The sequence below is a fragment of the Gopherus flavomarginatus genome, chromosome 4 (assembly GCF_025201925.1).
Source record: "Gopherus flavomarginatus isolate rGopFla2 chromosome 4, rGopFla2.mat.asm, whole genome shotgun sequence".
In the NCBI taxonomy this organism is placed as follows: Eukaryota; Metazoa; Chordata; order Testudines; family Testudinidae; genus Gopherus; species Gopherus flavomarginatus.
Window position 1 is genome coordinate 161,139,487 of NC_066620.1, and position 22,531 is coordinate 161,162,017.

The 22,531-nt window shown below is 39.2% G+C and overlaps 2 protein-coding genes across 5 annotated transcripts in view; one reads left to right on the forward strand and one right to left on the reverse strand.

Moving 5' to 3' along the window:
• Positions 1-9,069, forward strand: part of B3GAT2 (beta-1,3-glucuronyltransferase 2) — a 40,039-nt gene extending 30,970 nt beyond the window's left edge. The window contains exons 3-4 of the mRNA XM_050950973.1: positions 8,338-8,486; positions 8,570-9,069. Coding sequence (XP_050806930.1) covers positions 8,338-8,486; positions 8,570-8,656 — 236 coding nt within the window. The 3' untranslated portion in view covers positions 8,657-9,069. The remainder of the gene's footprint in view (positions 1-8,337; positions 8,487-8,569) is intronic.
• Positions 9,070-9,166: 97 nt separating this feature from the next.
• The window catches only part of SMAP1 (small ArfGAP 1), a 226,501-nt gene continuing 213,136 nt past the window's right edge, over positions 9,167-22,531 (reverse strand). For all 4 annotated transcript variants that reach the window (XM_050950828.1, XM_050950830.1, XM_050950831.1 and 1 more), the window contains 3 exons: positions 14,781-14,949; positions 13,750-14,078; positions 9,167-10,124 (listed from right to left, as the gene is read on the reverse strand). In XM_050950828.1, coding sequence (XP_050806785.1) covers positions 9,990-10,124; positions 13,750-14,078; positions 14,781-14,949 — 633 coding nt within the window. In that variant the 3' untranslated portion in view covers positions 9,167-9,989. The remainder of the gene's footprint in view (positions 10,125-13,749; positions 14,079-14,780; positions 14,950-22,531) is intronic.

Sequence of the window (22,531 nt, forward strand, 5' to 3'; positions counted from 1 at the left end):
ACCTGTCAGGGATAGTCTGGATAATACTTAGTCCTGCCATGAGTGCAGGGGACTGGACTAGGTGACCTCTCGAGGTCCTTTCCAGCCCTACGATTCTATGGAATGGACATGAGTAAGCACTCAAAGAAGAAACAACGGTCACTACTCTTTCATAACTGTTGTTCTTTGACATGTCTTGCTCATGTCCATTCCGCAACCCACCTTCCTGCCCCTCTGTCGGAGCTACTGGAGAGAAGGAAGTGAGAGGGTACAGGGCCGATGACGTCCCTTTTACCGGTGCATATGCACGTGCCTCTAAAGGGGGCTAGAGCCAGCCCTGCAGATACCCCTGAGGGAAAAATCTCTGGCAACTATGCACACATCGTGCACACACCTGGAACGGAATGGACATGAGCAACATGTCTTGAAGAACAACAGTTATGAGAGGTAAGTAATTTTTCTCCCCAACCTTGACACATACTTCTCCACCAATAGTAAATCCATACTCACTGGAAGAAAACATGGGACTAATTTAGTATGCTTTTAATCCATGTTGTACTACATCATTGTAATACCTTATTACTGGCACTGCACCGACAAGCCACTGATGTTATACTATAGCTATACGCCTTTGGAGAGGATCAAGGCTGGCCTTTATTTTTATTTTGAAAACAGTGAACAATTCCATGAATGATGAGAGTTTGGGCATCAATTACATGGCCTGACTAGAATTATTAATTTAGTTATTGTAGTTCCCCTGGAGCCTGGTTTTAAAGTGGTAGATGTAGCATTCCAAACTGAAAAATATAGGGCCAAATTCACACTGTTTACTTCAGTGTGATTACACTTGTTTATGCTATGGTTGACTTTGTCTTGAGACTCTAAAAGGCCAGTTTCCCTGGAAACTCATGATTACTGACACCTGGCATTCCCCACTCAATCAATTTTGCAAACATTGGATTGTGTCTGGATTGTGGTTTTTTTTTTTTTTTTTTTTTTTTTTTTTTTGGAGGGTGGGGCCATGTTTTCTGGGTAGCTGTTGTTATTGTGCTATAGTGTGTTCAAGAAGCTGCCAGCATTACTTCTCTCTGTTCAGAGCGGAAAGCTTTTTCCCACTGAAAATTCAAGGCACCAGCCCTCAAGACTTGGAGCTCAGACCCTTGTGTCACCTGCAGATGGTTTCTAGAGGTTGACCTGGGATTCCTTCGTATGGGTCCTGGACTAGGAGGTCCTCTAAATAGGAGCAAATAGAATCCCTTTCTGCCTATGCATTAAAATACTTGTTTGTGATTATTTATATTCCTTTTTTTAGGGCAATCTAGTCACTACTTTTGTCTATAGGCTTCTTCAAGTTTCTCCTTCAGGCTTCTTGGGCCAGGAGCTGCTTGGGTGTGTGTTCCAGGAACAAAACCAGAGCAGCTTATATTACTGTCAGTAGATCTAACTCAGGAATATAAAACATCTAGGATAAACAACATAGTTAGTGATTTGTTTTAGCTTATTTTCAGCTCAAGAGTTTTTGACCTTCCTTGGAAGCAAGTTGGATAATGAGTCTTCTAATGCCAGGCTGGCTCAAGGAAAGCAGATGAATTCTTGGGTGGATATTAGCATTGACATAGTTGCATACAGATGAATCCACTCACCTGGCTGTAGACCATGAGAGTCACTGGATAGACTATAAATGTGAGGTCCAATGCTCTCTATCTATTGTGCAACAGACCTTCAATTTTGCTGGAGGCTCCTGAGGCTTGAAGAGCTGGCATTTCTCAGGCTTTGCTTTATTGTGAGATCTGTGATGTATGAAGATTCTGATGGTTCTAATGAGGAAGAGGACAACGGACTTTTGTTTTAGTGACCATGGGCTTGGAGTAGGGCCCTGCAACCTATAGTATCCTTGGCCAGAGTTTGAAAGAGCCCTTGCCAAAGTTAAAGTACAATTAGAATGAAAGTAAAAGCTCACCCCCAAAATAACCTTCCACAGTCTGTACCAAACCAAAACAAAAACACCTCTCACAAACAGCATTAATTGTGACCCTTCTTTCACAAAAGCCTGTTTTTGTTTTTTGTTTTTTTTTTAAAAAAGCATATGCAATGTGCTCTGAAGGCTAACAGAACAGTTCAAGGAATCAGTAGGGTCTGCAGCTGAAGGCCTTCCTCATGGTAAATGTCCTACCAGCAGAGGTCCCTCCTTTTTAAATGGTTAGCACTCCAGTTCAAGCCCCTCCACTCGAAGCAGTATGGTACAGGGGAAGGGTGGTCTCGGAAGTACGCAGGTTCAAAGTCACTAAGTGCTTTTCACAGGTAAAAATCAATACCAACTGAAAACCAAGGGATAGCAAGTGCAGGTCACAGAAGTCTGTTTATTATACCTTAAGTATCTAACACTAGACTACTCTTGCTGTACGACTTTCAGTTTCCAGGCTGACTTAGGTGCAGCCCCATCAGGAGTGTATGGAATAGTCTAAAGTTGAGGTGACAAAGCCAGGGATCCCATTAGCAATGTCTTCAAGAAAATCAGTCACAGTCTGCTGGCTAGACAAGGATGGGGAAAATGTTCACGGATGCTGCTGCCATGTGACCATTTTAAGAGCTGCTGGGGATCTAACACAACTCCTAAAATGTGAGCAAGTAGTGGAAACATCAGGGCTGGTATAATCCTTGCTGTATCTATTGCTTTCCCCCACAACTTCAGTCTTATCCCGGTAGACCTTTAGACAGCTAGCTCTCATGCATGGCCCAGGTGTTCAACAGTACTGGCTGGGCTGATGGGGAGAGAGCTGGATATCAACATTGAAGAGGAGGGAGGCAATATGAAATCCTCTGAAACTCCACACAGCAGAATTCCTAGGAATGAAAAGTAATTGCCCAACATAACCCTATGGAATTACCTAACAAGGAAAGAATGGAGCTGTCCAAGAGCAAGCACTGCCATGACAAGCACTGCTAAGTAATGTTCTCTGGCTGTGATGCTCGCACACCAGTGGGTAATTCATGGCTGGACCCACGTGAAGAACTTCTGTTTTCAGCAAACAAGTAAGAAGGCAACAGAGTAAAAGGGAAGGGCGTGATCAAAGTGACATCCGGATTAATTTTAGGGATGCTTTAGATGTCTGCTTTACAAAACTCATAATGTCAGTCTATAACAGAAAATTTACATCCTTGGATAAAAAAATGAAGAGAAAGAGAATCCCTCTAATTTAAGTAGCATTACAAAATCCTGTTACCAGCATGCTAATATATCTGCTTTAGTAGTGCTGCCATGACAGTACCCTCTGCAGTATGTAGTGAATTAAGTGCTTGCCTTGTGAATCGCCAAAGCTGGACAGATCTGAGACTGCTGTTGTATCCAAACGCAGGTGGAGTGAGTTGTAGCGTGATGGGCATTCCCACCATAGAACAGCCCTGGGACATATCTCAAAGACTATTTTCATATATTTTGCTTAGAGGCTAAGCCAGGGAAGAATGTTTTCAGTGCCAGATATATTTTTTAAAAACCCTAATCTACTCTTTAAAAGAAAATGTCCTGGGACATGAGGGCTAGGCTGAAGCCCACAGGCACCACTAAGGTTTTTACTTCCAACAGACTTTCAAATCTATTAGTGTATGTTGCCTTCTTTCCTAGGCGTGGGTAAGCCTGGCTTTGTAAGTCAGAGAATCTAAGAGGTTGAGATACTGCCCTTAGATAGAGAGTACATGCAAGTTACTTTAGAGCTGATAAGCTTTTTGCCATGCTTGTTCCTTGACTGAACACATTCTTTCTGAGTAGCTTTCAAGAGTTAATTTTCTCATGTGCCTGTAGCCACTGCCACTAAGGAACTAACATTTACAACTGCTTGCTTTAAACGAAGGGATTTATGTGTATTCACAGATTAATCTAAGCAGCAAATGCTGTGCAGAAATACATTTTCTTTATAACTTCCCCCAGAAAAGCAGCAGTGGCTGGGCAAATTGTTAGAATTGTATTCTTTAACTAGAACAGCACGTTCTTGCATCGACAAGGATGTCTGCATGTGTGCGCATATATAAAATATTCAGGAAGAGTGAATATCTCCATTTATGACAATAGGCCTCCTTAGTGAAGTCCTTCTCACCAGTAAGACCTCAGTCTTTTTCTCAGCTACCAACATTTGGTTTCTGCCCTTACAGAACTGAAGATAAATGAAGGGAAAAAATGAGTTTGCCTACCAGGCCTTGTCTACATGGCACTTCAGTCCACATTATAAGGCTGTAAATTTCAGTGTACATAAGCATGTTGTGTGCTAACTGGCCTGATGGTGCTCACTAAAATTTCCTTAGTGTGTGTGAATGTAGTGCTGTTTAAAACAGAGCTATGCTAAGATGCATAAGAAAAGGTTTAGTGCACATTAGAAGGGTCCATATGGGCCAGTTAGTGAGTGACACACTTATGTAGACTAAAGTATCATGTAGAGAAGCTCTCAGATTGTCTATACAAATAAGACTGAGTGGAGAAGCCAAAAATATGTTTAGCAGAAAAGGGAACCAAGTTAACACTTGACGGCAAAGGTAACCTTGAAGAAAAATTCTGATGTTTTTCAGACTAGCACTTTCAGTGATAGAGGAAGAGTATGGGTGGCAAAATAAATCCAGTTTTGAGACTGCTGCCTTATGCTGCAGGATACTTTACACTCTCTCTCCTCCTTCCTCCCCCTCCCAGCTACTGGATTGAGGTAGCAGGAGTCTCCTTTACAGTGGCCCAGGCGGCTGCATTCACATGATAAGAACAGCCATACTAGGTCAGACCAAAGATCCATCTAGCCCAGTATCTTGTTTTCCAACACTAGCCAATGCCAGATGCCCCAGAGGGAATGAACAGAACAGGTAATCATCAAGTGATCCATCCATCCCCTGTTGCCCATTTACAACTTCTGGCAAACAGAGGCTAGGGACACCATCCCTGCCCGTCCTGGCTAATAGCCATTGATGGACCTATTCTCCATGAACTTATCTAGTTCTTTTTTGAACCCTATAAAGTCTTGGCCTTCACAACATCCTCTGGCAAAGAGTTCCACAGGTTGACTGTGCATTGTGTGAAGAAATTTGTTTTATGTCTGCTGCCTATTCATTTCATTTGGTGACCCCTCGTTTGTGTTAGGAGGAGGAGTAAATATCCCTTCCTTATTTACTTTCTCCACACCAGTTATGATTTAATAGACCTCTGTCATATCCTCTTAGTCATTTCTTTTCCAAGCTGTAAAGGCCCAGTCTTATTAATCTCTTCTGATACGGCAGCTGTTCCATACCCCTAATCATTTTTGCTGCCCTTTTCTGATCCTTTTCCAATTCTCATATCTTTCTTGAGGTGGGGAAAACACATCTGCATGCAGTAGTCAAGATGTGGGCACACCATGAATTTATATAGAGATAAGATGTCTTTTTATCTATCCCTTTCTTAGTGATTCACAACATTGTTAGATTTTTTTGACTGCCACACCACCAGTGAATGTTTTCAGAGAACTCTCTTTCGTAAGTAGTAACAGCTAATTTAGACCTCATCATTTTATATGTATAGTTGGGATTCTGGGTATGTCTACACTACAGGATTATTCTGATTTTACAGAAATCAATTTTGGGCAACTGATTGTATAAAGTCAAGTGCATGCAGCCACACTAACTCTAATTTGAAATGGCAACTCCGCTCGTCAGGGAGGAGTACAGAAATAGATTTTAAAAGCCCTTTATGTTGAAGTAAATGGCTTCATTGTGTGGACGGGTGCAGAGTTAAGTCAATTTAACACTCCAAATTCGAACTAAACTTGTGGTGTACAACAGGCTTATGTTTTCCAGTGTGCATTACTTTATCAATACCAGTATGCATGTGTGGCCTGCTGCGGACATCTCTATCAGGCTCACCATGTTTATTATGCCTATTCGCTTGAAGAGCACTCTCACAATGGATAGTGTTAGCTGTGGGACAGTCTTTGGGCCCTTCAGTTGGTATTTGAATAAGGCACAATAGTCTCCCACCTCCAGGTGGATGCCTGGCCAGTAGAATCTCAGGGTCACCTGGCAAGCATCTTCTCTCTCCCCAAGTGACCTCCATATGGGGTTGTATGGGACAACTGTAGTACCCTCCTTTGAAACTTCCTCAATACTAGGAGTTGCATTCATACCTCTCCCATTCTAGGATCCTTCATCGCCCAGTATGCCCTCTTGCATATTTGTTCAAAATGGGGCCACTGTTTCAACTGCTGAGGATCCAGTAGTTTGCTGTTCGCACAGGCAAGCTACTCATAAACCTTGCTCAGTATGGGGTTGTTTCTTTGTTCTTCCACAAAGTCCCCCTCATTGGAAAGTAGGTGTAGGTTGATGGGCAGCGGCAAGCCCCTATGGCCCCAGTTGGATCCAGGTGACTCATCGGGAGGTCTTTCTTCATCTTCCTTTGATCTCCTTTCTTCTCAAGGCTCCCTCTGGGCCACTCCAGCTCTCTCCTGCCTTCTTGGGTCTTCCAGCTCCACTTTCTCCAATGGGGTGCCCTGCCACTCTTTGACCACTTCTTTGAAGAACTTCCATTCGTGGCCAAGTATGACCAAGCAGGGCAGGTCTTTTGCCACTGCAGCCTGTAATGTTTCCATGTGTTCTTGCATGGTCAGCCGTACGTCTCTTGTTGGATAGGATCAGATGTCCCCGTAGATACACTGAAGGTTGATTTACATCCTCAGCTTTACTTCCTGTCCCCTCTAGCCTCTCCCAGACTAAGGTCTGGCTACAGTTTCAAAGCAGAACTGTGTTGGTAGGTTTCTGGTGAGATATTTAAACTAAAATGACTGCTTTGACATATAGCAAACAGCCATTGCCTATGAACTAATGACTCAGATGATCAGAAATGATTCTGAAGTTTAACACTTCAGGCAGTGAAGAAATTAAGGCTTTCCCTATTGATTGAGAGAGAGAGTGTCCTTTGTAAATGCGCTTCTGTAACCTAGGTCAGATGAGCATAAAGAAGTGTGGGGAAGGACAGATGCATGTGGAAAAGATTAAAATTATAAACTGCCTAAAAATTTGTCCCCAGAACTAATCAAGGTATTCAGAAAAGCATAAACTGTTTTATCTGAATCAGTTTCAGAATGGTTTTACAAGCTGTACTATTTTTAGATCTCCCCTGTTGGTACCTGACTTGACTTGCTAAAGTGGAGAACATCTATTTTAGGTCTAACTTAAGTACTTGCAAGACGGCAACAGCAGCACTTAAAAGCTGTTTTGCATGTGATGCATGAAAAAAATTTCCTTTTTATTCAGTTGCAGTTTCATATCTAAAAAGGATGTTGCACTAAAGGGACCAGATAAGATACTAGAGTTCCTTTAGATATCATCATTTCAGAGAAAGTATCCCTGCCGGATTATTGTAGTAGAAAATGGGACTAATGTATATGCCAATAAAGTTACATTTCAGACTCTTTGCAGCATTAACTAGCTCTCGCCAGTATTCCAGAACAGATTTCAAAATTATGTTGTGACTCCTTTGAGAAAAATACAATGGACACCATTCCAAACTGCTCGAGGAGCATTTCATTGGTGAATGTAACAGGTCTGTTAATATGTGCCTTAGAATGAGCATCTGGAATTTCTTTCCCTGTAGGTGTGTTGCCCTTGTGTTGGATAATGTTTTTCAAAAACTGGCCAGCTCATATTATAAACATACGTTAGACTGCTTAGTCCTAAAACTTGTCAGTTGGCTTGTGTTAGGTTAGGTGACTACAATCTGGAGATCTGTCGATACTTCTTTAATAAAAAAAAATTTTTTTTGCACACCAAACTAACAACACAAATGATATAAATTATAATGCCAAAATCAATCTAAATTTACTTGCCTTCCAACAACAATAGAGTTCAGTTTGAGATCCTAAACTTCAGTAACTAAAAAAGCTATGTCAGAGAAGACACTGAGCTGCTTGGCTTAGTGTTCTTGTTTTAACTTACCTTCATGTTTGAGCTGGAAGTGTTTATAGCATATGTGAATTCATAACATTTGTATTAATGATTGGTTTATATTTGCCAAGACAATGAAAAGTAAGAGAAAGCATTGATTTTTGAAACAGCACAGTTAATCAGCTAAATGAAAATATAAAAACAAAATCGATTTTGTTGCACCATAAGCAGTTGGTATAAATGTGCAGAAATTAAGTGATACAGACAATTTCACAGCAAAAAAATCAATTTCATCAATAGGTTTTAGTCTACAATTGTACAGTACGTAAAAGTCTACCCAAATAATACATAGGAATATAAAATAACAAATATGCAAGTTCCTAACCAAGGGGTTGGGATATTTTCATATTTAAATGATATCCATGTGAAAAATTTAAAACTTTTGACTTATTTTAAAAACTTGTCTTAAAGGATTTGCTGTGAGCCTTCAAGTGATTCTGTCAAACCCTAAAGCTGTATTCAAACGCCGTGGGTCTCAACCAGGAATGCAAGAATCTGATTTTCTGAAACAGATAACAACCGTGGAGGAGCTGGAACCAAAAGCAAACAATTGCACAAAGGTACTAATTCCACTATTGCAGAATTCTTATAGCTATCTTTGAAGATTACCTAATACTGCACTAATTAACCTTCTGTTTTTTAGGTTCTTGTATGGCACACTCGAACAGAAAAGGTAAATCTAGGTAATGAGCCAAAATACCACCTAGACACAGTTAAAATTGAGGTATGATCTAGAGATATAACTGTGTGGGACGTACTACAGGAAATGGATGTGGCTGAAGATGCCTGAAACTTCAGTCAATTAAGAATTCAAGCAGTGTACTATCTACCACTCTGCAACATCCTGTACTAGTCATCTGATGGACTTCTGTACAAACAAAAATTTGTCAGATAAGCAAATCTGACATCTTCAGAGACATAACATCTTTTGTCTTGTTTTGCATGCATTTCTCAGCTCAGTATCATTGAACTGAAATATAAGCATTTGTTTTAAGAGTTTCCACACAGTAATACCAATCAAGACTGAAAGAACTAAAGTGCAACATTTTCAAAAACATTTATCCAACTTAATTGATGGAATTATTATAAACTGGTTTAAGACTGCAAAATGTCGGTCACCAAAAATATTGTTAAAAGCACTTTCCAGATTAAATGTGTTTTTCTAGTATTAAACAACACATTTCTTGAAGTCACGCTGACAAGGTAGATCATACAGTATGAAATAAAAACCACACAATGGTTTATGGCTTTATCTTTTTAATATAGGGAAATAACATTTTATCAATATGAGGCACCATAAAATGTAAACACAATTACTGTCAAACCTGGATATAGCTGCAAGGACAAAAAGTATCCGTATGTGGTGAGTTACCCTGTATGCATATTGTGCAATAAGTTCTCTATATTAGCACTATGTATACACGTATGGAGCCAAATTGCATATTTTGTCACAGGAAATTCAAATGGCTCAAATATCCATGTTTTAAAAGAATAAACTAAAAATGTGTGGAATTACAGTAATATCCAGGTTTATCTTGCTTTTGCTAACCATGTTCCCTGTTAAGCACACCATAACAACATCACAGTGAAATGAATGATAAAACACAGTATGTTTGATACACTAAAAACGTTGTTCAGTGATACATTTACATTCTATTTATATGATTAAACATTTGTTCATACAGTACCTTCTACAAGGATTACTGGGTATTTGGGGGGCAAGGTTTATATATTTAGAGATATTACTAACATGATAGCTACGTCCCTTATATGCAAACATTTGATCTATAATTTTGAGAAAAAAATTGAGTATGCAATTGGTAAAGCAGCTGCTTGATATGGTTTATGAAATCATATGTACTGTAATATGAAAGAGCTGCCAATGATATATAAATGTATTCTCAATCTGCTTTCCACCACATCAAATTTAAATCAATATAGCCCACAACACAGTCAGTTAGATAACTTCTTAATCTGAAGAACTGGGAGGAAAGAAAAAGAACAAATGCATTTGAGCAAGGAATGTCAAGTGACTGTTCTGCATGAAACTTCTGTTGCAATTTTCATTTCCACAGTTGTGTGCTCAGAGTCTGACCTGAAGAGCTTCCTGTCCATCCTGCCACTGTATTGGGGGGCTGGCCAAAGCCCACCACATTGCTGGAACTATTGAGATTCATGCCAGCCATTTGCTGATTCATCTGTGAAATGCACACACAGTTCTAGTTAGTACTGGTTTTAGAGCACACAAACTTTATCAGCTTGAAACAGTAAAAGGTGTCCTAAACCAGGTAAATATAATGTTAGGGAACAAAATGGTGGATTGATTTGAATCACTAATTTAAATCAGCAAGCAGGAAACCTTGATTTAACAAATTGATTTTAATCATATTTTGCATTTGTACTTTCTAGTCATTTTCCTAAAGAAAGGCTGATTCTTATTAATTGATAACTATTACAACATGTTATTTGCAACTAATATGGTACTTTTTTTGGCTAACCAGCAAGATATAGTGTGTGTATATACATATTTATTTAAACAATTATATAGCTTAACTCACCTTTAGATTCTTAATTTTTACATTTATGTTAGAAAATGGTGAATGAAGTATTAATTAGATAATTTTTATTTGTGATTGAAGGCAAGCTCTATTTGGATGGAAATTCAAATGTACAAAAACAGCATTTTTTTTTTTATTAAATGTAATGACTGTCAAAAGCTGGTTTGGCACATCAACAAGACTGCTTCCTGGTGTTTGGCCAGTCAAGAGCAAGCCATGCAAGAATCGTGTTAATATTGTCTTATCACTAAAACATTTGTAACTGGAGAGAAATGATAAAATAATTACATTGCCACTTACATCTATAACAAGCATATGAAGTGTACTTTAAGGGGCTATATAGATTGATTTAATTACGTTAATTCATAATGTTCTGGTCAGCTTAGCAATCTGAAAATGTATCAAGGTAAACAGCATTTCTCAGTATGAATAAACTAAAATGTATCTGAAAGTAGTGGCTGCCATTCTGCTTTGAAAAGTAATCACATATGTAAACATATATGGTGAAGTAAACAGTTTTTCAGAAATTTCAGTCTTAAACTAAGATGTTAACAGTTTTTTCTAAATATCTAATTGTTAACCTGATGTGTCCCCCTTACTGGACGCAACAAATTTTTTGGGGTATCTGTAGTAGTATGTCTCTTACACTCTAGTTCAAAAAATTGAATTAACTTATTCCACAAAATAAAAATAGTTTAGCATTTTCGGTCAGCATTTTAGTCCATAGGTTAATCTATCCTGCATTTTATCATTTCCATGTTTCAGTTATTACTGGTTTGACTTTGTATATATGAATTAGAAGAGTCAGGACATTAGCTATCATTGTAACAATTTTATTCCAGCAAAGTGAAATATTCACAACTATTAAATGAATTTAAACTACTGTCAGCAAAATCCTTCACACTGATTTTTTTAAAATTACAATTCAAAAGTGTGTACACAATCCTGTTTATCTCAACACTCTTGCGTCTGACAAAGTGGGTATTCACCCATGAAAGCTTATGCTCCAATACTTCTGTTAGTCTATAAGGTGCCACAGGACTCTGTCACTTATCTCAACACTGTTTATCAAAATGGCCTCTTATCTGTTATGTTCCTCTGCAGTCATCACTTACCCAGCAACTCCTGCACATTATTTAAAATCCTCATTTCTCCCACTGCTGTTTTGTTCCCAGAACACTTCAGGTAAATATGATTTTACTTAGTGCATAGTTATTCTGCAATTACTTTTTTTTTTTTTTTAATCACTAGAATGTTTTGGTAGGAGAAGACTATTTTTATATTGATTCTTAAAAATTACTGTGAATTAATTACCTTGGTAGAAGGTAAGCAGTATTCTTACCACTTGCCTAAAATGACTCTTTTTGGATCATTATACTAAAATTAAATGAAAGGCAGTAACTGGATGTCCTTTTTAATTAGTTAAACCTTTTTTGTGAATTAGTCCATCCAGAGTTTAAAGAAATGAACTATGAATGATCAGGCTTTACACAGATAGAGGCTAAAGATATCATGTTTAAAAAGTTTTCTCCATCCAAATTTCAAAATTTTGTTTGCAATGTGATACTGAATTTCTAATTGTATCTTCTGTTTGTGGAGAGTAAAGGCTCTTGAACATTTCAGCTCTTTTATGAATTGAGTTGTATATCTCTCATTTGCTGATCAAGGAAAGTGCAGTATCTCATTCTTGAATGTGCTTTATGATCTAGAGATATAGAAGACTGACATCCTCGTTTTCATGAATTATTACAACAGACTGTTTTCAAACTGGAAAGGAAGGCTTTATTTTATATTTACATACAGAAGCCTGTGATTTTTCAACTATATTTTATATAAATTTATTAGCAAAATGTTTGTGCAGAATTAGCATATGCCACAAAAATTACTTGAGAAACAAATATTTAGCTATAATTATTGGTAGATTATATACAATTATGTAACTTTTTTTAAAAATGTCCTGTTCCCAGAAAACCCCATATTTGGAAAAAATACAAGCTGTTTTGGGACTTATTTTTTAGAAAATGATACAATTGTAAGATTTGACCTATAAGCAAAAAATGTTATATGCTACCAGGGTGGATGAAAATCAATTATTTAAAAAATATGATTTTTTAAAAATGTAAATTAAATACAAGGTTTTTTAATATAAATATTTAAAATTAAATTTGAAATTGATATGTATGTTGAGGCCTAAACATGATCAATTAAAATCATGTACATTAAATACAAAATGGATTATGCTATACATGTTTAAACTGCCCAATGAAAACAAAAAATGAATTTAGATATAAAATTAACATTTCTCTTGAAATATCTGCTTTTAGAATGTTACACTAAACTGCTTAAATCAGTGGTCCCCAAACTGGGGAGTACACCCTTCTTGGGGGGCACAAAAGTACGTTGGGGGGGCACATGGCAGGGAATGGGCCAGCCCCACGGGGCATGGGGAGGGAGTACTACCTAGTCCCACTCTACCCTCATTCCCTCACTACCCCCATCCCCAGTTCTGCCCCAAGCTTCGTTGTCAACCCAAGGTCCTCTGCTGCAGAAGCTTTGGCTGCGCAGTGGTCGGGGTGGGGGACGTGCCAGGAAAAGTTTGGGCACCACTGACAAATACAGTACTGAGCACACACCTCAACACTCTTTATAATTGTTACTACAATGGAACCTTCAAACATGTTTTATCAAATTAAAAAAAGAGTGTAAACTATCTTCAGATTATTTGGTTAGACTAACCATTATTCAACTACAGTAGAGTCAGGGCACAAATACAAGCAGTAACATGCATCCTCCACAAAAGCCTATTTTAAAGTATCTCATTTGAAAGTCCAGATGAATGGCAAATGGCCATTCTCATTGGGTCTAAGTTCCATGCTCACCTACATGCGTGCAATACCATTAAAATGAATGGAGTTGCACACATACAACTGATTGGAGAATCTGGCTCCATGAATTGGGCAACAGTAGTTAATACACAGTAACTCAGAGTGTGGTAGTCATCATTTTAAAGTATATTGAACAATTTGTTCTAGGAGTTGGCTAAATTGCACTCAAGATTAATGCTGGTTTCTTTACTCTTTAAAGTTTAAATGTATCACATCTGTAATACTACGCAGTCGTCTCAGACATGGAAGAAACAGTTTCAAGTCACAGGGTCTACAACAGAGCAGAGCTACAGCTTTCCAAGTATAGCTTGTGGAAAACAAATTTTATTAATAAAACAGTAACTTTTATCCAATCAATATAAGGGCAAAAAAATCCTCACCTGAGGGATGTTCCATTGAGCTTGTTGATTTTGTTGCATGCCATATTTATTTTGTGCAGTAACCATTTGTCCCACCATTCCTCCTTGGGGTCCAATGACATTTTGAGGAAGTCCCATCACACCAGTTTGTGTAGTGCCAGTGAAACCATTGGGCATTCCCATGCCCACCATCATACCTGTGTTCTGTCCTATGACAGGCACTGATTGTCCCATCATATTCCCCATTATTCCACCAGCTGCAGGTACAGGTACTCCCATGGCTGGAAAACCTTGAAAATTAGTTGACGGTTGTGTGGTAAATGGCATGGAAGAAGATCCCATGAAGATACCTGCGTTTTGGAAGGTGCGGGAGTGGGAGGAACAGAAAAGAAAGATAACTTTTCTTCCCTAAAGTTTGAATCACTAAATGCTAGTTTTAGAAGACCATTTGTAGAGCTGATTCTGTCCACCCTATTGTACACAAAATCAGTATCTGGCAAAAGTGAGAAAGTGATAAGAAAGAATGGTGTAACAACAAAAATGGCACAATAAATAACAGTTCAACTGCCAAAGCTGAGCTCTGAGCCAAATTTTTATCTCATCTGCACCAGAATCTCTTATCTCAGTCACACTACTGAAAATTGGTGGATTCCCACCAGTTTAATGAGATCAAAACATGACTTTGTAATGATTTAGGCAGTCTGCTGTTCATATACTGAAGAATCTCATTGCATACCCAAGTAATGAATGATCATACAACAAAAGTTAATCCTAATTTTTATTATCTGATATTTTGTATGTGATAGTTTATAATATGAGAACAGCTGTAATGTCTAATAAAATAAAATTACCCTGAATCCTGTACTACTTTTTCTTCTAGTCTTAATGCTTCATTCATTTGAATTTTCAGCTGTAAAAATGGTAAGAAGAAACAAATCCACTTGAATATACAAATGTGTTTAATTTTATGTTGACAGGAGATTATAACTACTGTATTTTAAACACTGCTTAAAAATTGAATCTCTTTGGAAACAGATTTGAAAATTAATTACCTGGAGCATTTTGCTGCTGCACGGACCCAGTGCCATACAGTGATAAGATGGAGTCTTTGGAGAGTTGTTTCTTCGCTGACTCTTCTGATTTTGTTGTTTGCTCAGTGAACAGATCAAGATCCCCGGATGCAGCAGATAAAGTGGCAGCTGTAGGTTTAGTGGAAGTGCTCTGGGAAATAAAAGGTCAAAACAGACAGGCTATTGAATGAAGCTACCAGTGGAAATTATATCAGATTAAGAGCTGTGCATTCTCACTCCTAAACTAAATTAAAAGCAATTTAGTTATTACATTAGTTGTAAGTGAATCAGTATTTTAGAATTTGTAATATTACCACAAAGAATCCCAAATACTTGCCAATGCATAGCATCTGCAGGGACGACCCATTCAGGTTAACACAAGCAGCAAAAATGACAGAGTGAATTTGTGCTTATATACATTGGTTACACGACTCTTGCTGTTCCTAATTTTTCCATCTGTGGATAGCATACTTCATAAAATGATTAAGAAACCAATAAGGACATAACAATTTCACATTTTTCATTAATCCTCAGAGAGGAAATTAGATAGGAACTAAAACAAAAGCTTTTTCACAGTGTTGGAAGACATGACCTTGTCTACAATTAGCTTCTTTAGTCTAAGAATAATATTTTCACATCTGGAAAACTGACTTTTGGACAGTTAAGATGCTATCACTAGGCAAATAAGCACTATCTCGATTTTCATAAGCCTCTAGTCTAGGGGTAGGCAACCTTTCAGAAGAGGTGTGCCAAGTCTTCATTTATTCACTCTAATTTAAGGTTTCGTGTGCCAGTAATACATTAACATTTTTAGAAGGTCTCTTTCTATAAGTCTATAATATATAACCAAACTATTGTTGTATGTAAAGTAAATACGGTTTTTAAAATGTTTAAGCAGCTTAATTTAAAATTAAATTAAAATCCAAAGCGCCAGGACCCGGGCAGCGTGAATGCCACTGAAAATCAGCTCTGCTCTAGTCTACCTTCAATCTTTCTCAAACTTATTACTTTTTAATTAATGCTTTAGAAACAAATTACACAAAGATGGCCTCAAACAAGATGGTTCCTTGCCTCTGGTATCTGAATAGACAACATATTGTCTTTTTACAACATAATCCTCTACCAGAATGAAATGTTCATTTTACCAATGGGAACTCACTGCAGTAACTCCTAGCTTAATGTTGTAGTTATGTTCCCGAAAAATGTGATTTTAAGCGAAACCATGTTAAGCGAATCCAATTTCCCCATAAGAATTAATGTAAAGGGGGGTGGGGTTAGGTTACAGGAAATTTTTTTTTCCCCCACCAGAAGATTGATCGCGTGCACACACAATTTGCAGGGTTAAACCCCCTCAACTATCTACCTCATACCTGGGCCAATATGGGCTCCCAATACTGGAGCATACACCAGTTGTAAGCCTTATAATCCATCAAACTAACCAGTTACACTCCTCAAGGATCAGGGGGATGGATCTGCAAATTGCCCAGCCATTTTTGCCTCATGTTAAGGATAGGGGAATAGATGAAAGGAGGTTCAGGATGGTGCAAATCCTAGGCTTAAGATAATTGCACCCTCCCCCTGCTAAATGTACCAAGCCTCCAGGCTGCCCATAACAGGGCTGTCAACCTCCCAGCTGGGACTTGGAAATGTCAATATCCATATTTAGGGTGACCATATTTCCCTATGCTTAATACAGCACACCTGATAAAATTACTTGTATTCAAGTGAGTTCAATGGCAATCAATCAAAACTATGTCGTACAAAGTTCAAATTAACACAAAATTGATTGAGCCCCTGTTAAAAAGAAATACTGCGTAGTTGGAGTCTTTTTATTTACCTTTTTTTAGGTGTTAGAGTTCACATTCAGAGGTCACACACACACACACACACACACGCACACACACACACGCTCCCGTATGTCTCTCTTACATGGGTGTGTGTGTGAGACCGACAAACCCAACCCTCCCTACCCAGTGCTCGCTGCCCTCCATGCCTGGCTGGGCCCCCAGGACAGACCCGCATCTCCTGATACCTGGTGCAGTCTCTTCCTGATGCAACACGGGCGGCATGCAGGGTCACAAACAGAAAATATGGGACAATTTGCCTGTTTTTAAGAAGTTGGGACACCTGCAGGAGGGCTTAAATATGGGACTATCCCTTTAAAAATGGGATGACTGGTCATCCTATCCATGTTGGATTCCAGAAAACATTGCAACAACCTAACACTACAGATGACCAGATCACTTGATTACTGAATAGGTGACAAAAAGCCACATGGTATGAGCCGAGCTTTGTGTTACAGGAAAAATGCCTTCCTAATTCCAAAAGTTCAGCATTCCAGGAAGTGGCAAAAACTAAATCAGATCACAACAAATCAGAGAGAGGGAGGACAGATGGCAGCAAACTCAGGCCTAGACAAAGCTCCAAAACCTGGAAGGAAAAGGAAGCCCAAGACCAATCAGGATTCTAGCATTTCTACAACAGCCAATCAAAGACAGAGCAGAGGGTCATCATATCCTGTTTCCCAACATCATGAGGAAGCCAAAGACATGACCACAACTAAGAGAGCAGCGGGGAGGAGACAAGGACCTGCATCATCCCCTGCAGCTAGGTCAAACCTGCACCCTAGCTGTCAAGGTGTGTACATACTTACAGTAACATCTTGCTTCATCCAGATTAATAAACAAAGTGTTTACTCTTACTACAGACACCAATTTTTATTAATGTGAATCAGATTAAAAATTAACATCTGATAAAATCTAGAAAGCATTCCACTTTCAGTACATGACTACTGTTTGTAAGGAAAGCATGGGCTCTCTTTTGGGAAACATCAAATTAGAATTTCAATAATTTATAATAAATTATATTGTTATGCAACTTCATGGTCCATTTATTGGTGGGTTAGCATAAGCAGGCAGAGTCCTGGAAGAATTACAGAGGCATGGGTATACAGACTGCAGCTCCCACTGGCATCTCTTGGGCCGCGCCGCTTCCCACAGTCCCCATTCACCCAGAACAGTGAACCCGCGGCCAGTGGGAGCTGTGATCAGCCAAACCTGTGGATGCTGCAGGTAAACAAACTATCCTGGCCCACCAGCAGATTTCCCTGATGGGCCACGTGCCAAAGGTTGCTGATCCCTGATTTAGCGGGTCTAAATTGACCACAGATCGCTCTCCCTTTGACTCCGGTACTCTACCAGAATGAGAAGCTTAAGGTAAGTTGATGGAAGAGTTTCTTCCGTTGACCCAGCACAATGCAGACACCCCAATAAGTTGACCTAAGCTATGTCGACGGAATTGCATAACTTAGGTCGACTTAACCCTGTAGTGTAGAGTTCCCCTAAGCGCAGACAAGCCCTAGGAATTCAGGATGGCCTATGTTTCCTGCAAGAGTTTGATTACATCCATATTGGTTGAATAATGTGTGCAGTATTACAGTCATATGGTGCTTTGTGTATTATCTATGTCCAAACAAATTCTGCAAGAAAAAATAATTTTCAAATTATTTTATAATTTTTTGTGTATACACAACAGTATACCTTTAAGAAATACCGTACTCAGTAATTCCTAAGCAAATAGGTAGTTTTTCTGTGCACTTTCTCTGCAGGTGGGTTCAGTGACTGCCCTGAAGAGATGTGCTGCGATATATTAATATATTTGAATATTATGTACATTGTATAAGCAACTTTCACTCTGTATATACTTATAAATCAAAATTAATTTCTCTTGTTTATGTTGTTAATGGTTGACAGATTTGGCCAGTCAAAGGAGAATAATACAAAGGTGAAGTAATGTTTAGAGCTCAGGGGAATTAACACAAAAAATATGCAACCCTGACTTATCTGACTCAAGCAGAAGCTGAAGACCTGAAGTCTAACCACAGCCAAGTGGCTCTTACTGTTACCCCTTCTGACCTGAATGGTTTGCCAAAGTTCAGGGTCCTACATTTGTTTCTGAGGAGGAGAAATTGATGAAGTCAGGTATCTTCGTTTGTTTACAAAGAATGTATACAGTCCTGTTTTCCTGAACACAGGACAACTCAAACAGGAGACAGTTTCTTCGTTCACAGCTCCAAGCCCATTTCAGCCAGCACTTGGCCCAAAAGCACTCTCTCTAGGCTTGTCTCAGGCCCTGCTGTTAGTGCTTGTCCAGACTGCGTCCTTGGCTTTCCTTGTTACCATCTCTGTTTCTCTAGTCTTTCTGATACTACTTCTCTCTCACACAAAAACCTTCAAAGTACAGTAGCCAGAGAAACCCCTCCTCCCACATGTGCATTGTATGTGCCTTTGTTGGGTGGTGACATGTGCCGAGGCCACTATTGTTTCAGCTACCTCTTCAGTAAAAGAGCTTAGCAGCTTTTAACAAGTATCTTATCTGAAAAGCTGCAGTTACACCCTCCAGTTTCAAATACATTTTTCCAACCCATATTATTGTCTGATAACGAGAAAGGGAAGCCTGGAAATAATAAATTTGGGACTAGAAACAAATCTTGTGTTCATCCTGACTTGACTTCTTCACATATTATCCCATCATGACAAAGGCTGGATAATGGAAGGGTTATTAAATTCTCAATATTTAAAACAGGCAATTTGGATTAGCCAAGACATGATACAATTGTAAGAGACATAAGCAATTAGAACTCATTCACATTCCCTCTGAAATTAAGTCCAGGAAGTGCAGCGTTTAACATCTGTGATAATGTTTTGTGCGAGAATGGAGGAAAATGTGTTTTAAACATATAAAATATTAAAATGCGCACATATGACACTGCATAAAAAAATTGCATTGTACACTACGTAAACTATTGTATAAATTATATTTATTGTTTTAGGTCTTTTCCATCCTCAATTTAAATAACTCTTGTAGAGAGAGGCCAGAAAATCCTAAACTCAAACAAAACAAAGTAAAGGAAAGATCTGGATTTTCTGCTATGGGCCCATCTTTAATCACCTCATATGTAAATAAAGTCCCAGCCTCTCAACACACCACTACTTTCTGATCTGGTCCTGTCCTCCACCTCTACTAAATAATTGTCATTTCTAGAAATGTTGCAACAAACATTCAGTATAAAATTTGAGAACACCAGACCATTTGGTTTCTGAGGAAATGGAAAAAAACAACAGCAAAGGCATTACACAGTCCAATGGCTGAAAGCTGAAGCTAGACAAATTCTGATTAGAAATGAGGCTTTGTTTTTTAATATAGTGAAGGTAATTAATCATTTAAATTTACTTGGAGATGTGTGGATTATTAATCACCTGAAATCTTTGAAGCGTGGATGCCTTTCTAAAAAAAACATGCTGTAGCTCAACCAGCAGTTATGGACTTCATGCAGGAACCACTTGAAATTCTATGGCAGGGGTAGGCAACCTATGGTACACGTGCCAAAGGCGGCACGCCAGCTGATTTTCAGTGGCACTCACACTGCCCGGATTCCAGCCACTGGTCCCAGACTCTGCTGCTGGCCTGGGGTACCGGCCGCCAGCCCCCTGCCAGCTGGGGTTCCATCTGCCAGCCCTGCTCAGCCCTCTGCCGGCCCCGGGTCCTGCCCCTGGTCTGGGGGGCTCTGCTGCTGGCCCAGGGTCCTGGCCACTGGCCTGGGGCTCTGCAGCTGCCCCCAGCTGTGGCTCACTGGCCCTAGCCTGGGGCACTGAGGGGTGCAGATAGGGGCAAGAGGGAGCACAGCTCAGCACCTCCACCTTAAAAATTGTTCCAGCACCACTGTACTGGGATATTTTTAAGTCCTGATTTGCTGCTTACATCACTATCACGCCATGTGAAACAGCGCACTGCATTTGATGTTGAGATTAGAATGTACATGCAAGAACTGGAATCAGTATTTTCTGACAGATTTCAAGCTTTCAAGATTTCCAGGGATTTGGCCCAATACTTTCTTTTCTAATTAGACCTGGAAAGTTCAACGAAAGCGACTTAGATTTGTCTGTATTTCAGTGGATGGGTGTTGAAGATTTTGAAATGCAGCTCATTCAGTTAAAAAGCTCAGAATTGTGGGAATCAAAGTTTGGAGATCTGCAGAGTGCACTTGACACTACCAAGAGAGATCATGGGGCCTCTATTCCGACCTGCTGGACGTCCCTGCAAGTGAAATTTAACTGTTTGAAGAAAATTGCGTTTTCAATGCTTTCAGCATTTATATCCACCTACCTCTGTGAACAGGTATTTTCACACATGAAATCTGTCTTTTGTCCCTAATCATTCAGAAGTCAGTGTGCAGTTTAAAGTATCCAAATACGTGACAGACACTAGAAAACTCAGCAAGGAAAAGCAAGGGCAAGGATCACACTAAACTGAGAAGATCTGCATATTAGTTTAAATTGAAGCTTCTTAAACATTTTAAAAACCTCATTTACTTTGCGTACAACAATAGTTTAGTTATATATTATAGACTTATAGAAAGAGCCCTTCTAAAAATATTAAAATGTATTACCGGCACGCGAAATCTTAAATTAGAGTGAATAAATGAAGATTTGGCACAGCACTTCTGAAAGGTTGCTGACCCCTGGCCTACATTATGCAGGAAAGTCAGAGTAGACAATCATATAGCTCCATTTTTGGCTTTAAAATATCCCACCAAAATCAATGGCAAAACTTCAAAGGGGTCAGGATTTCACCCTCTGAATCTATGAACGAACAAATTAGACTAACAAAGTGCCATCAAGGAAACTGGATGAGATAATAACCAAAGTGGAAGAATGAGAAGTCTATTTGCAATATAGCAAAAAATTATTTGTATTACTGCAGTGTCTAGGAACTCTAGTCATGGACCAGGATCCCACTGTGCTAGGCACTGCACAAATAGAAGGGAAAAAAAAAAAGATGGTCCCCTTCTCCAAGGAGTTTACAATCAAAATATAAAACAAGAGGCACAACAGATGGATATAAACAGATGGAGAAGCATAAGGAAACAAAACAATATTGGAGTCAATGTGCCAGACAGTGGTCTTAGCACACTAGCATCATACCCATTCTCAAAACAATTTTTTTAAATAGGTAACATAGAAAAGGAGAGTTTGAAGGAAGGTTCTGAAGTAGGATAATGCATTAGTTTTGCAGATGTTTACGGGGAGCTCCTCACAAGCATGAAGAGCAGCACGGAAGAAAGCACAAAGGTGCTTGTTTGACAATGTAACAAGTGGGCCATTGAAGCTGGCATCATATGCCAGACAGATGTGTGAGTTCACATCTCCACAGTGAATGAGAGATGATAGGCGTGGTGGGGTGTTTAGGGCATGAAGGGCCTTGAAAATGAAGACAAGTATCTTATGTTTGATGTAATAGAGAAGAGGGAACCAGTGACGGGATGCTAAGAGAGAAGTGACATGGTCACAGTGATAGGCTAGGAAAATTATCTTCATGGATAAATATATCTGAATGGATATGAGTGGTGCAAGATTGCATTTATCAAGGCCAGAGAAAAGGATGTTGCAGTAATTAAGATTTGAGATGAGGGGTTTAGCTTTGTGGATGGTAAGAAAGGCAAAATTTACACATAGCCTGGATGTGATGACCTAGAAATAAATCTGAGCCCACGTCCAGACTAACACGCGGCATCGGCGGGTTAAAGTCGATTGCTCGGGGATCGATATATCGCGTCTAGTCTGGACGCGATGTATCGATCCCCGAGTGCGCTTACATCGATTCCGGAACTCCATCAACCCGAACGGAGTTCCGGAATCGACACGGAGAGCCGCGGACATCGATGCTGCGCCGTC